The sequence below is a fragment of the Rhinoraja longicauda genome, chromosome 3 (genome assembly GCF_053455715.1).
Source record: "Rhinoraja longicauda isolate Sanriku21f chromosome 3, sRhiLon1.1, whole genome shotgun sequence".
Taxonomy (NCBI): Eukaryota; Metazoa; Chordata; class Chondrichthyes; order Rajiformes; family Arhynchobatidae; genus Rhinoraja; species Rhinoraja longicauda.
The window spans coordinates 52,314,420-52,330,545 of record NC_135955.1 but is presented as its reverse complement, the minus strand read 5'-3'; the positions used below and the strand labels follow the sequence as shown (position 1 = coordinate 52,330,545).

General features: G+C 40.2%; 1 protein-coding gene across 7 annotated transcripts in view; it reads right to left on the bottom strand.

Moving 5' to 3' along the window:
- The window catches only part of sema4d (sema domain, immunoglobulin domain (Ig), transmembrane domain (TM) and short cytoplasmic domain, (semaphorin) 4D), a 169,107-nt gene that overhangs the window by 66,250 nt on the left and 86,731 nt on the right, over window positions 1-16,126 (bottom strand). For all 7 annotated transcript variants that reach the window (XR_013547055.1, XM_078396119.1, XM_078396120.1 and 4 more), the window contains 7 exons: window positions 15,228-15,329; window positions 13,763-13,914; window positions 12,129-12,304; window positions 8,226-8,382; window positions 5,908-6,130; window positions 4,357-4,469; window positions 911-1,083 (listed from right to left, as the gene is read on the bottom strand). Coding sequence is in view for 6 of the 7 variants with exons in the window: in XM_078396119.1 (XP_078252245.1) it covers window positions 911-1,083; window positions 4,357-4,469; window positions 5,908-6,130; window positions 8,226-8,382; window positions 12,129-12,304; window positions 13,763-13,914; window positions 15,228-15,329 (1,096 nt within the window). In the remaining variant the exon portion in view is untranslated. The remainder of the gene's footprint in view (window positions 1-910; window positions 1,084-4,356; window positions 4,470-5,907; window positions 6,131-8,225; window positions 8,383-12,128; window positions 12,305-13,762; window positions 13,915-15,227; window positions 15,330-16,126) is intronic.

The window sequence follows — 16,126 nt, the reverse complement described above, 5'->3', positions numbered from 1 at the left end:
TTTTTAATTGTTCCTGACAAATTCAAGGGTTTAGATGCATAAAATAAAAATCTTGTTATGTGGTGACGATCCCACTGATTTTTTTGCATATTAGGAATGTAGGTAATGCAGGACCACAGAGCCCAGTGTGGAGGAAACAAAGAAAATGATATGGAAGATGATGATAAACCGGAGACAAAAATCTACAAATGGCAAGATGCAGAAAAGTAACATCAGTTTTTTCTCCATAGAAGTTAAAGCATTATCAACCACTTGGGGCAAAACAAATATTTATATTTCTCATCAAATGTGCTTGGAGCCACTTATGGATAATGGCCAACAGTCATTTTTTTCAGATGCCAGCTATTGTGAATGTTACAGGAGGCAAATGTCATTTAGTAGAAACACTTAAGTACTTCCACAAGTTGTACAATTCAGTGCAAGAAAAAAAAAATATGTAATTGTACAAAGTGAGAGAATTTTTGTGAAACTGTAGAAGTAAACACCAGAAATCCATTTTACAAAATCAAACCAACTATATACATAATTAGAATCTTATTCTGCTATTATGTGTCAATATTTTTATTTAACTTGCGGAATTGAATTATTGGATAAAAGAAATAACCTTGATTTATGTGGAGTAAACAATCGTTAATTGGGAATAGGAGTGTTTATGTAAGCAGCTTGAGAATTTTGTACAACCTCAGCTATGTTGCATTTTAAATATATGGAGGGTTGCAAACTTTAGCAACACTAACATGAGTGATATGTTGACCATGAGTTAAGTATATGATATATCACTTCAGTACACTTAGTACATGGTCAATTTTGGCCTCATCGCAGGAGCACAATAAGAAATGTACATGAAAAACCCACATGAAAATCATTGACAGATCATTAAAATATATTATTTTCGTGTCAACACACATACTTCTTATGGCTGTTGCTGTCCATAATCCAGGTGCAGCTTTTCTTTTCGGAGTTCCATGCACAATAGGGATCCCTTGCCAAAATGCAATCTGTGCAGGTTTTATATTTTTCGCAGAACGCAACAGGAATTTGAACTACTCCTGAATGAGACCCGGCATAGATATACTTTCTGTCCTAAAAGAGGGAATTTCAATGGTCAATTCATTTGAATAAGCAGAATAATTAAAATAGTTTGTTGTTGCAATGGAGGAGGATGTTGACCCAATCAAATTCACATCATCCACTGCTGGAAGTAACCAAGATGAAAATTAACCTTGCTCAAAATCAGAAATAACATCCCACTGAAACGGTTTTGTGTAGGAGAGATACTTTTCAATCTGCCATTAGTTTGAAATCTTTTTTAACATTTTTTTAATTGTAGCCGTCACTGAAATGAGCTGTCAGTGGGAATCAACGCTGGCATTCGCTACCATCCATTTCATCTAAACAAACATTTCTCTGCCTTCTATTGACTATCTTTCCATTTAGATTTGTGTTCCAAAATTTACTTAATGACCCAATAAAAATGCTTGAATGAAGCTACCGTCCTATGTCAAATAATATACTTTCTGCTGCTTTTCAAATCTATAAAAAAGAACTATATAGATTTAATTCAGCCTTATTTTATTTAATAGCCTCACAAAAAAAAAGTAAAATCACTATTTTTTTTTAAATACACGAATATAGTTTTAGCACCTTTGTCATAGTTAAAATATCAGTCTGGGAAGCATAATTGGACAAAATTTGACAAAGTCACATTATTAGCACAGGTGGTCACAAACGTGGTCAGAGAGATTAAAATAAAAGTGCATTTAAAAATTGGAGAGCCAAAGATTAAAAATGAATTAGGAGAGCTCCAGAATAGGTGCCCAAATTAGCTGAAGGCAGAGCATAAAAACAAAAGGCAAAGGAAACTGAGAAGCCAGAATTTTAAAAAACAGAATTCCAAGCTGTTCCATACCGACCACTGTTTAAAAAAACCATGTTAATGTTCAAACTGGCAAGCTGTTAATCTGCTGTCAATAAAAAACAGAACCCTTAATTTGGAGAGACAAGGAACTGGAGATGCTAGAATCCTACACAAAAGATAGAGCTGGAGTAACTCATTGGGTCACGCAGCATCTGTGGAGGAAATGGATAGGCAATGTTTTGGGTTGGAACCCTTCTTCAATCTGATTATCCAATGCTTAAGTTTAAAGGTTTTTACTTTAAGTTGGATTTAAATGTGAAGTTACAATATTAGTTAAAAGTGGCTAAGAGAGCTCTTTTAGTCCAGGCATGATTGTTTTACTTGCAAAAGTAAATTCACTTTTCTACATCTCAATGCCAGGAATCTAATTGTACTAAATTCTCGTTTGCTTCACATAGCACATCACTTATTAGCACATTTCCAGATGCAGTGTCCTCCATAATGTTTGGGACAAAGACCCATCATTTATTTATTTGCCAATTACTCCACAATTTGAGAATTGTAATAGAAAAAAATCACATGTGGTTAAAGTGCACATTATCAGATTTTAATAAAGGGTATTTTTATACATTTTGATTTCACCACGTAGAAATTACAGCAGTGTTTATACATAGTCCCCCCATTTCAGGGCACCATAATGTTTGGGACACAGCAATGTCATGTAAATGAAAGTAGTCATGCTTAGTATTTTGTTGCATATCCTTTGCATGCAATAACTGCCTGAAGTCTGCGATTCATGGACATCACCAGTTGCTGGGTGTCTTCTCTGGTGATGCTCTGCCAGGCCTGTATTGCAGCCATCTTTAGCTTATGCTTGTTTCGGGGGCTAGTCCCCTTCAGTTTTCTCCAGCATATAAAAGGCATACTCAATTGGGTTCAGATCGGGTGATTGACTTGGCCACTCAAGAATTGACCATCTTTTAGCTTTGAAAAACTCCTTTGTTGCTTTAGCAGTATGTTTGGGATCATTGTCTTGCTGTAGAATGAACCGCCAGCCAATGAGTTTTGAGGCATTTGTTTGAACTTGAGCAGATAGGATGTGTCTATACACTTCAGAATTTATTATGCTACTATCTTCAGCAGTTGTATCATCAATGAAGATAAGTGAGCCAGTACCTTCAATAGCCATACATGCCCAGGCCATAACACCCCCCCAACGTGTTTCACAGATGAAGTGGTATGCTTTGGATCTTGGGCAGTTCCTTCTTACCTCCATACTTTGCTCTTGCCATCACTCTCATATAACTTAATCTTTGTCTCATCTGTCTACAAGACCTTTTTCCAGAACTGTGGTTACTCTTTTAAGTACTTCTTGGCAAACTGTAACCTGGCCATCCGATTTTTGCGGCTGACCAGTGGTTTACATCTTGCAATGTAGCCTCTGTATTTCTGTTCATGAAGTCTTCTGCGGACAGTGGTCATTGACAAATCCACACCTGACTCCTGAAGAGTGTTTCTGATCTGTCGGACAGGTGTTTGGGGATTTTTCTTTATAATAGAGAGAATTCTTCTTTCATCAGCTGTGGAGGTCTTCCTTGGCCTGCCAGTCCCTTTGCGATTAGTAAGCTCATCAGTGCTCTCTTTCTTCTTAATGATGTTCCAAACAGTTGATTTTGTAAACCTAGGGTTTGACTGATGTTTCTAACAGTTTTATTCTTGTTTCTCAGTCCCAACCAAGAGATTTTTTCTATTACAAATCTTAAGTTGTGGAGTACAGAGGCAAATAAATAAATTATGGGTCTTTGTCCCAAACATTATGGAGGGCACTGTAAATGCAGATGAAGGCTTTCAATTTCAAAGAGAATCCAGCAAAACTGGAACTTACTGATTGGAAGGAACTGAAAGTTTGACCATTTGCAATGTTAAAGGTTTGGCCTTTTATTTTCATGCTCTCTTTTTAGAAACAATCTTGCAACAGTATGGTAAACCAAAATGATAAAAGGGTAACCTAGTCCCTAGACTCCATTTATACCTCAAGCTGCCTCGGCAAGGCCAGCAGCATAATAAAGGACGAGTTGCACCCTGGCCACTCTTCTCCCCTCTCCCATCAGGGAAAAGGTATTGAAGTGTGAAAACGCACACCACCAGATTCAGGGACAATTTCTTCCCAGCTGGTACCAGGCAACTGAATCATCCTACCACAACCACAGAGCAGTGCTGAACTATTATCCACCTCTTTGGTGACCCTCGGACTATCCTTGTTCGGACTGACTGGCTGGCTTTACCTTGCACTTAAACGTTATTCTACTATCAGGTATCTACACACTGTAAATTAATCGACTGTAATCATGTATTGTCTTTCTGCTGACTGGCTAGCACGCAACAAAAAGCTTTTCACTGTACCTCGGTACACGTGACAATAAACTAAACTGAACCGAGTCAGAATATCTTTACTTTTACATTTATTTATAGACAAACATTACATGGTTTACATTTACCTCTTTGGACAAAAGCAATGTCTGTACAGGTTCAGAACCAGAAAAAATATGCAGTTCTTCAATTATATGCATTTCATTGTCAAAGTTAACCGCTTTATGCAACAATCCTTTATCTGAAACAAAACAAAAATATATACATTAGAACATCCACTTGTAACTATTCATTACAAAACCTTTTACCATTAGACCAGGAGAAGGTCACTCAATCCTTCAAGCCGAATCCTCCATTCAACGGATCCAATTTTCCTTGACCACTTTGACCACGAGCCTTTCTGTCTTTAAGTTATCTCTCCCAAACATTGAAACCATTTGTAAATTACTGTAATTATAGTGCATTGACACAATAATACTTTTTTCCCCATCTGCTAAGCACAGCTCCATTAAGGACTGAAGGCCAGTTAAAAAAAATTAACAAATGTCAGCTTTGGGAAATTCTACCCTTCCTGGCTGCTGATGACCAAAGATCTTTTCCAGCCAATACAGGCTTCAGCTAACCCAAAAGTAGAGTTCCTAGGGCCAACGTCTGAACATGCATGATCTGTCCACAACCCACAAATATCTTGACTAAAAGAAACAACTGATGTTGACATTCTGAAGTACAAAACCATCAATTCTTACATCTTGATAAGTGGCGTCTCACACCTCGGTTCCTCGTGCCTCAATTTAGGAAAGCCATTTAAAAAAAAGATTGGGATGATATAAACTGTCCAGTTCAGTTTCTCTGTCAAAATACACTAACTAATTACGCTGCAATAGACAAATGAAAGTCATATATATCTATAAAATAAACTTTTTAAAAACTCTAACTTTTTCTTTCCCATCTATTCTTCCAATTTTAATACTGCAACATTAATTTATAAAACAGTCCAGATGCTTTCTTTGTTATTTATACTTCGGCCTACATTTTAGCTTGTGCTTCAAAGGCTGGCTGCTTTTATCAATTGTGCCAGAATGACTTGCTAGTGTGCAACAAAATAATGAGGTGAACATTGCGATAAACCTCTCAATGAATTCTGTCATCAGAATAGACAGGCTGATAAGCTGTTTTGCACAGACGTACCTCAGTGGTGAATCAGAGAGCATTTCATATGGCAAGTGTCCTATCAGCAGGACAACAAAGGATTATCAAAGTCAACATAACCTCGTTACCTCAGCTAAACTGGATATGCATCACCCACAGACATCTTTAACCAGCAGATATGGCAGTGGCATTTAGGAGGCATTCAGATAGGCACGTGGATGTGCAGGGAATATGGATCATGTGCAGGCAGAGATTAGCTGAACTTGGAATCATGTTCAGCATGTACATGGGGGCAGAAGGGCCTGATTCTGTCCTGTACTTAAATGCATTCTATTCCCTCAAAGTATGGATTAATTGTGTTTCCAGCAGCCTTACGGACAGTGAATTATATTGATCGTTAGGCCTCTAACCTTTTGCGACCCATGTGAAAGTTACAAGAGGATAAAAATTGTCAGGAAGTGTACACAGGGAATTCTACCATGAATAAAAATAATATGCTCATAAAACATGTTAATGTTACAAAAACTCACCTGTGCCAATAAACATGACATCATACTGGAGGTTATCAAGTGCTCTAACTCTGTCCACAACAATCTGTATATAGTTGACATTTTTCTTTACCAATTTAGGGCCATTCCCAATTGGGTTAACAGTATCTGCCATCAGAGGGTGATCCTTAACAAACTGGAGAGTTTTGTCTGGCAACATGAGCGAGTTATTGAAATTCAAAGCTCTCGCCTCATTGTTTATGCACTGGAAAGAGAGAAAAGCAATTGATTATGATAACATTATTTCAGCATTGACAACTTACACCCTTAACTAAAATGAACAAACAAAATATTACATTACGGAGGAAAAACAGCCATCATTGTGGTCCTTAACAACTGCCCAAATGATTAAGTGGCAAAAGATGCATTTGTTTTAAAATTAGACCATTTTACTTCTTGATTAGTGCATTCCAAAATTTCTGGTTCTCACATTTTAAACATGATGCTATGATAGCAAAGCATCCAATAATATAGCTGCATATCATCATGAATTATTTGCACTGCTGACTTCCTTAGCACAGGTATGTGGTAACACATGGTGTTCTACATGTGTATATATATATCTATCAATATCTATATTATTATTATACTACCAAATCTCAGATCTTGTGTGTGTATATATATATATATATCTCTGAAAATGTGGACCTACAGCCAAAACGGTAAACCATAGCGCCACAATTTTTGCGCCACCTTAATCACCACTCTCCTGCCGACTGTTAAAAACAAATTTTATTCAAATTGGTCGTATATTTTTTAAGTTAGATTTTAAAGTTTATAACTTTCATTTCTAAACACATTTTTCAAAGTGCTGTGCGTGTGACGTCACTGTCTCTTCACTTGCACAAACAAGATGGACGCCGTTAGCGGAGTCGTCCGCCCGCAATCAGGGGCTCCCCTCTCCTTTCTCCCCTCGCCTCTCCCACACCCGCCTCGAGTAGTCCCAGCTCGGCCGGGCCACAGTCGCGCACGCGCTGCCGCATCTCCAGTACTCTCAGCTCGGCCAGGCCAGAGCCGCGCTGCCAGAATCGGGTAGTCCGGCACTCCCTCCTCCTCCCTGCACGCTCGGTAAGTGGCTTTCGCCGCCAACGGCTCCACGGAGGGGAGTGGGCGTGGGGGGCAAGTGGGTGGAGGGAAGGAGGGGGGTGAGGGTGGGGGGAGGAGAGAGTGGGGGAAGAGAGAGTGGGGGAGGAGAGTGGGGGAGGAGAGAGTGGGGGGTGGGGGAGAGTGATTGGGGATGGGGAGGAGAGTGGGGAGGGTGGGAGGAGGAGAGAGTGGGGGTGGGAGGGAGAGTGGGACTGGGGAGGAGGGCAGGGTGGGGAGGAGGGAAGAGTGGGAATGGGGAGGTGGGGTGGGGGGGAAGGGGAACAGCGGGGGTGGGGGTAGGGGGAAGAGAGAGTGGGGGTGGGGGAACAGTGGGGGTGGGGGACAGTGGGGGTCAAGGAAGAGGGGAGGAGAGAGTGGGGGTGGGAGGGAAAGGGAGAGTGTGGGGGTGGGAGGGAAAGAGGGGAGGGTGGGTGGGAGGGAAAGGGGGAGGGTGGGTGGGAAAGGGGGAGAGGGTGGGAGTGGGGGGAAGGGGGACAGTGAGAGTGGGGGAGGAGAGAGTGGGGGTGGGGGAAGAGTGGGGCTGGGGAGGAGGGCAGGGTGGGGTGGGGAGGAGAGAATAGTGGGGGAAAGTGGGGGTGGGGAGGAGGGAATATTGGGGTGGGGAGAGTGGGGTGCAGGCAGGGAGAGTGGGGGAGGGGAACGGGGTGGGGAGGAGGCAGGGCTGGGGGGAGTGGGGGTGGGGCCACACACACACAAACACACTCATCTTGTATATACACATACATATACACCCACATACACATATACATATATATCTAGTATGTTCCCAAACTACAGCCAAAACGGTACACGATAGAGCAACAATTTTAGCACCACCTTAATCATCATTGTCCTGTGGTTCAAATGGTTGTTATATTTTAAAAGTTTTTCACTTTTTAAACTTTAAAAATCACCTTTAAGTTTAAAATGGGGGGGGGGGGGGGGGGGCAGGGGAGGTTTGCACGGAGGGTTGCCGGGCACGCAGGAGAGATTTGGACCCAACAGGTTCACGCCCGTCTAGTACTCATTAAAAATCGAAACTGGCAAACTAAAAATTTGTGATTTTTGTAGTTATGTCATGTTATTTTACAGCAATGTCATGTTCTTGGTTGACTACATTATAGTCAATTGAATACACTATAGTTTATTGTTAACAGCTGTCAGATACTTTGCTTCATTTATATCAATGTAGACGAGAGCAGGACAGTACTTACTGAGCCAGGACGCGGCTCTGGAACCGATCCTCCAAATCTGACCCATTTCACATGGGACTGGTCAAAGGTGGCACTTTGCATGAACTTTCCTGTGGAGAAGACCTCCTCCACTTTGGACATGTTAAAGCTGCAGATGGCTGACACTTCCAAATTACTCCTAACAAAAGGTACAAGGTAAAATGTATTATAAGAATGGACCGACACTGTCCATTATAGCTTTGAGGTCTGGTCATATATTTCAAGTACACACTAGCAAATGGATGGATCAGACAGTTTAAAAAAAATGTAGCTCAATGTGTCTTTTGCAATTAATTAGATCTTTGCCAAAGATTCGTTTTTGCTTAACTGGCTTGAGAAAGGTATGGAATTTTGATCTTGTGGTTGAATGGCTGACTTTTTCACTTTAAAATTCCAGAAGCCTATAAAGGGTTACAAATGGTAATTCACGAGCACAGGAGGCGAATTAAATGCTGTGGGTTGCACACAAATCTCCAACAATGCAAGTGATAGCACAGGAGATCCAAAAAACAGGCCAGAATACTTTAAACAAAATAGTGATCACAAAACAAAATTAATTTATAACCCTTTATAGGTTTATGGAATTTTAATGTGAAAGAGTCAGCCATTCAACCACAAGATCAAAATTCCATACCTTTCTAAAGCCAGTTAAGCAAAAACAAAATTAATTGTTTAACAGTCATTTCCCGATTATCAATTAGGCCAGAAGAGGCACAAATTCCTACCTTTGCAAAGATTGGGAGACCAGTTTTTACAGTCAAAATCATAAAGAACCAGGTTTTAGGGAATCAGGTAATCCAAGATACTTCCACAAACTGGTTCATATTTGTACATGGACACGTCTCCATTGTTTGTACAGAAACATTGGAATTTGAGTGAATCAAACTGCACCATTTCTCTGTATCCTAATTAAACAATGCACAAATAACCAAGCATATTGGATTTGTATTGGATAAACCACTTAGAGCAGTCTGTCTGCGAGTGTCAACCTACAATAGAACCTAATGTCACACTCTTTGTAGGAACCAAATGAGCATTCAAAATATTGAGCTAATTTATTGAATTATTTCTGTTCAAAGGAGGATCGTCGAACTGAAACGTTTCTTTCCACAGTAGCTATCTGCTCTGCTAGGTATCACACTTTTAGCTTTGAATCTTTGGATGTTTAATCACAATCATTTCTGATGGCAGCCAAGTGCAGAGTTCACTTTTTGTAATACGAATGCAAGTCATTACATTCACTCAAAATGACACTGCTCTATTTATAGAGGCTCTATGCAAGCTCCTCTACTGATATACATAATAGTCAAGACAGAATTTGTGCAGAAAATGCCGATGTCATTAGTACATGAACGCACTGGTACTGAAGTGGTAATAGTCGAGAGCTTCAAGTTCTTAGGCATAGTTCTGCTCCAAGTGGTTTATCCAATACAAATCGAATATGCTTGGCGAGGTGTGTTATTTGATTAGGATACAGAGAAATGGTGCAGTTTGAGTCACTCAAATTCCAATGTTTCATAGTCATAAATATTACCAATAATGTCCTGGATTAACCACATTGAAGCTAAAAAAGCACACTAATGCCTCTACTTCCTCGGGAGATGAACAAAGTTCACTATGTCTCCAACAACTCGAACCAACTTCTACAGATGCACTGTAGAAATCATACTATCGGATTGAATCACAGCTTGGTTTGGAAAGAGCTCTGCCCAAGACCCTAGACACTGTAGAGAGTTGTTGATGTACCCCAGTCCATCACACAGACCAAACACTCCACCATTGACACCACACGTTGCCGTGGGAAAGCAGCCAACATAATCAAGGACCGTTTAAACCCCAGTCATTTCCTCTTCTCCCCTCTCCTGTCGGGCAGAAGATACAAAAGCTTGACTCCAGACTGAGGAACTGGTTCTTCACCTCTGTTATCAGTCCAATTAACGGTCTTTCTACAAGTTATGAAGTAGTCTTGATCTTCATTGCAGACACTGGACTTTTTCTCTTTAACTATAATGCTGTAACACTATATTCTGCACCCTGGTATTCCACTCCTTTCACTCTCTGTGGTACTTGTGCATGGCCAATTGGACTCGTGTATGGAATGATCTATTTTAATTGGATAGCATACAAATAAAAGCTTTTCACTGTACCTTGGTACAGGTGATGTTCCTTTACACAAAGGATGGTGGATGCATGGAAAGTGCTGCTGGACGGAGGTAGTTGAGGCAGGTACTATCGCAATGCTTACAAAACATTCAGACAGGTACATGAATGGGATAGGTTTAAAGGGATATGGGCATGATGGAACCTGAATGCAAAACTTTCCATAAAAACTAAGTGCGCAGGAATGTGAAGAATGAGGGAAGACCAATGATGTCTTCTGAGGCGTTTTGATTTGTTTAGTTTAGTGTAGAGATACAAGGCAGAAACAGGCCCTTCGGCCCACCGAATCCCACACATTAACACTAGGGACAATTTACATTTGTACCAAGCCAATTAACCTACAAACCTGTACATCTTTGGAGTGTGGGAGGAAACCAAAGATCTCGGAGAAAACTCATGCAGGTCTTGGGGAGAACGTACAAACTCCATGCAGACAGCACCCGTAGTCAGGAGCAAACCCGGGACTCTGGTGCTGTAAGACAGCAACTCTACCGCTGTGCCCCATGCTGCCTTGAAAATATTTCAACTCATCAGGTGTAAAATATTAAACTCTGCAGAAGCACAACCACTGAACCAGACACACATAGGGTGAACCTACTGATGTTTTGAGTGAAAACCAATGGGCAATACTAATAAAAGGGCAGATCTTCAGTGGCCGTGAAAATGCTGGCCAACTGCCCAAAATACCATAATCAATCCCAACCTGAAACACACCCATCTATGTTCTCCAGACATGCTGCCTGACCCGATGAGTTACTCAGGCACTTGGTGTCTTTTTTTGTCTAACTGTTCCAGCCTAGCTCCTGTTGCCCAGCTCCCTTTAATTCAGCATGGAACTATCTTGGCACAGGGCACATACACCCACAGTTGCCAGTGAGCCATTACATCACTTTCCTTCACCCCAGGACGCCTTCATCCTCTTCCACCACCCCAGACACTCAGGCTTGAAAATAACCTTGGCATTTGTCCATCAACACTAGAACTAAAGGAATCAATTTTTTAAAAAAATAATATTTTACATTTATGTGAAAAAAGCATATTCACTCACCGAAAATGAATTAAAATCTTTCTAACTGCCTTAAGTAAATAAAAACATAACTACTGGCTTCTGTCCCAGCAAACCAATTCCAATTTATCGGAATGCTGAGCTAGTGTTCTTTAATCTGGTGTAGGAAAGAACTGCAGATGCTGGTTTAAATCACCCATTCCTTCTCTGCAGAGATGCTGCCTGTCCCGCTGAGTTACTCCAGCATTTTGTGTCTATCTTTGGTTTAATTTGGTCAGGCTGTCTGAAATCACATTGGTTTGTTGGACTTTGCAAGTCATCGACTGGAACAACTTGGGGCTGGGAGAGGGCGTATGTGCGGGAGACGCAGCTGGCACTGGCTGGGCAGAAGATGCCACTGCTGACTTGGACTCATGTCAGCTCTGCAAATCAAGTCTTCAGTAGGGAAAATGGGTAGGTCCTGGCATGAGCACAGTCATCAAATAACACTATTTTAAGCTGATACAAGTAACTGCAGATGCTGGTTTACAAAAAAAAAGTGCTGGAGAACTGGAGTACAAAGTACTTGAGTAACTCAGTGGGTCAGACGGCATCTCTGGAGAACATGGGTTGGTGACAGTTTAGTTCAGGTCAGGTCCCTACTCCAGCACTTTGTCACTATTCCCAAGGTATTTAACTGGTATTGAAAACCAGGGTAATAAAAAAAAATAGCTACATACCATTGTGATGTAAATACACCGTAAAACACTGTCTCCTTCCAATTTGGAGATTTTAAAATAAATGCATCCTGAATGACGTTGAAGACAAAATTGGACCCAGGCTGAGAGCAAACCAGCCGAGCTTTAAGAAATGATGTCCATCTTTTCTGCAGAATTCTTAATCCTCCTTGGTCACCCTGAATTTTATCAACATGGATATCAGTACACGTTTTTTGCACATTTCAAATAGTTATTTAATACATGCAGATATTTAATATCCATAAAAGACCCCCTGAATTAAATCAGTGGAAAACAAAAATATTTCAAATTCAAAGAAGAGCAATGTATATTTGATGTCTCGTAATCCTGATCATCAATATTGAGTGGATGGTTTCATAATTTGCTTTCTCTTTCAGAATTTATGATTGACACCACCGATATTTGTTTTTTTTAGATTTAGAGATACAGCGCGGAAACAGGCACTTCGGCCCACCGGGTCCGCGCCGCCCAGCGATCCCCGCACATTAACACTATCCTACACACTAGGGACAATTTTTACAGTGACCCAGTCAATTAACCTACAAACCTGTACGTCTTTGGAGTGTGGGAGGAAACCGAAGATCTCGGAGAAAACCCACGCAGGTTACGGGGAGAACGTACAAACTCCGTACAGACGGCGCCCGTAGTCAGGATCGAACCCGAGTCTCCGGCGCTGCATTCGCTGTAAGGCAGCAACTCACCGCTGCGCCACCGTGCCACCCACTGTCTATATTACTATTGAGTGCAGTCATTAAACAGCTAGCCATGGCTATCTAACCCACATAAAGAATTTCAAAAATCTATGTTGAGCTCAGAGAAGTCATTCTTTCAATGGCAACCTAACCAAACATGCATCATCAACTTCAGCACACACCACAGTATTTTCTGCCAAAATAACAGAGGCTAATGGCAATCAGAGCTTTGTATCTAGGAGGCCCAGAAACCTCAGATTATGGCAGGTAATCAAATGAGCAAACTAGTATGTTATCAGAGAAATAAAATACTGCTTGAGTTACCAGTGAAAAGGACAATTTAAAGTTGCTGCATCTGCAGATTGGACATAAAGAAACTCGCTACTGAAAATGTGGTCTTGTCTGTTTCAAGCCAAATATCCATTTAACAATGCGATCAATATTAACTACTATCAAAGAAAATCTGGAATTGAAAATAAGCTGCTGCAATATACATGGACAAGTTTTATTTGCCCCTGCAAATCTCAGAAAATGCTAAAAAATAGATTGTTAAAATTATCTTGTATTCTTAGTCCAATCCTTCTTTCCTGATTTCTCTCTCTGTACACGGAATTCACTCATTGTAAACCAGTTCCTAACCATTAATCTCACCACCCTACAATCTGGTGGGTTTGGAGAGAGACGGACAGGAAATCTGTTGGATCGTATAGTGAATGCATTGAAACATGAATGAAGATGTGCACTGAAAGCTGGGTGGGAATGGGAACCACATTCATTGATTGTCAGTATAAATAACTTTACACAGCATCAGTGATCAGTGATCATGACAACAAGAATAGATTATTTCCAAGCATGGTTTTTTCTTACTGCTGTTCTTTCAAAGCTTAACACTGATTACATTTAATAAAGTATGTCAGATCTTACCTTGCACACTCGAGCTATTCTTGGCACAAGAATGCGACTATAAAAGTCATATTCAACAGACACTTCAGTGAAGAAGAAATAGATCTTATCATCACCACGATCCAAATTGCTTTCACTCTCTCTTATTACGTCCGAATAGACAAAACTCGGTTCTGTGGAAAGCAGCACACAGAATCTTGGTGATGGAAGATTTTGAATGTTCCATGTTAAGAAAGTACAGAAGGAAACATAAATCTCCATGTTTATCCCAATATCCCCAGAAATCATTGTGGGTTTAACTTTTTATATCAGCAAAAAAAACTGGATTGCAGAGAAACACATTTAAGACATTTGTTGACCCAAACGATCGGAGAAAAAAAATCAACACAATGGATTATCTGCAGTTCAAGAACATTAATGGCTCTAGGCAAAAAATTCAGATGCAAAATTATAAATTAGGAACCTCAATATCTCACGTGGATCCTCTGAAGATCAACTTGCTAAAATGCCATACCATCATCTTCCGAGGCATGACACTATAAGTAATGGCAAAGCTTTAAAGAGGCCGAAGCCCAGATCTCATTAATAGGTTAACCGAGAGTTCAATGACTAGACCAAAGTATTGACCAACCATCAACACCCCTGTTGACTTTTTGATCACCAATTGTGTCACAACTGAGTAGCTCTAAATTTTCCTCCTTGGTTTAACAAGTCACCTCAATCTCAAAAAAAAAAAAATTTTTTCTCATCCACGTGTCCTATAAGCAGTTGGCAAGCCCGAGTTTAAGCTGTTGCCTTGTAACGTGAATGTAGTAGATCAACCATGTAACAGAATATGAAAAGATCATGCTCAAGGTACAACAAGAGACAGCATTCTTGTTTCTACTGCAGAATATGACTTAATCACATAGACTAATAAACTCTTGCTGCACCAAGGATAGGCAGAATGTCCAAATATGACATTTAATAAACTGGTTATTAAATCAAAGTTCCAGCTTGTTTCGAGTCCTCATTCAAAGTGCATCCACTTTTGATTACAACTTTCCTCCACAAAATAAAACACACCCACAATTGGTTAGTCGTGTTGACACTTGCAGAAATCCAACTGGTGCAGAACAGTCAACGCGTTTTACTGGATGATTCAAAGGGACTTGGTTCACAAATTAACGTAGCTTTATTTTGCAGTCATGTTCCTGGCAATTTTTTTGCTTCAATATTGATAAATTTGTATTTTAACACCAGCAATCTGTATTTAACAAGAGATAAATTAAACAACTGAAACTGTAATGTATTTCACAACCTCAGACTGCATCAAATCACCACAGCCTGAAGTTCTTCTGAAATACATTCATAATTGCAATATAAGGAAAAACACAACTAATTTTTGTAAATCTCCACAAAAAGCATGGTTTGTAGTTAGCCAGGACTGAGACGTTTGTTTAGTACTGATCTAAATACTGCCTGGAATCTGCAACTCAATACTCACCATTTAACCAGGGTATTGAATAGTCCGTCCTTAAATTACCCCTTAGAATGACAGCCTCACTTCCTAGAAAATTGAATGCTGTTCCTGAGTAAAGCTCGTGATCTAAAATAATACAAAAGGATCTTTCAATACAAAACAGATAAACATTTTTAGCTATATGCACTACATATTAGAAATATTTTTAAACAATGTTCTGCTTTTCATTTAAAATTGTAGAATAACCTACTTGCACCCTTACATCTTTAATTTTGCAATGCATACCATGGAGTAACAAAAAGCCACTTTCTCACAAGGATGGGAGGAAAATATCAATAGATACTAGAGGATGTCAATTGGACTTTTAATTTTTTATTTTATTTTCTCTTCTCTCCGATGTTGTTCTGTTCATGGGTGTGTAGCATTTCAGCATCATTTAGCACATTTTTACGTGCCAGGTCACAGATAAGGACACACAAATTTAAGTAATAGGTTATGCTCTTCGCTGCAATGCATCTTGGCTTGAATCTCAGCAATGGTTCACTATTATAGCTCTGAATTCACGGTTCCCACTGACAAGCATTATCGAACTGTAGGAACTCTCTTGTTAGTGCTGAGCCCAGACTTGGCAAGAAGTGGTTATAAAGTCATAGAGCTATACAGCAAGGAAACTGGCCCTTTGGCCCATCCTGACCACATTGGCATTCTGGGTTAGTCCCATTTGTCTGCATTTCGCCCATGTCCTTTCTATCCAAAAATCTGTCCAAATTACTCTTGAAAGTCAATAGACAATAGGTGCAGGAGTAGTCCATTCGGCCCTTCAAGCCAGCACCACTATTCAATGTGATCATGGCTGATCATTCTCAATCAGTACCCCGTTCCTGTCTTCTCCCCATACCCCCTGACTCCGCTATCCTTAAGAG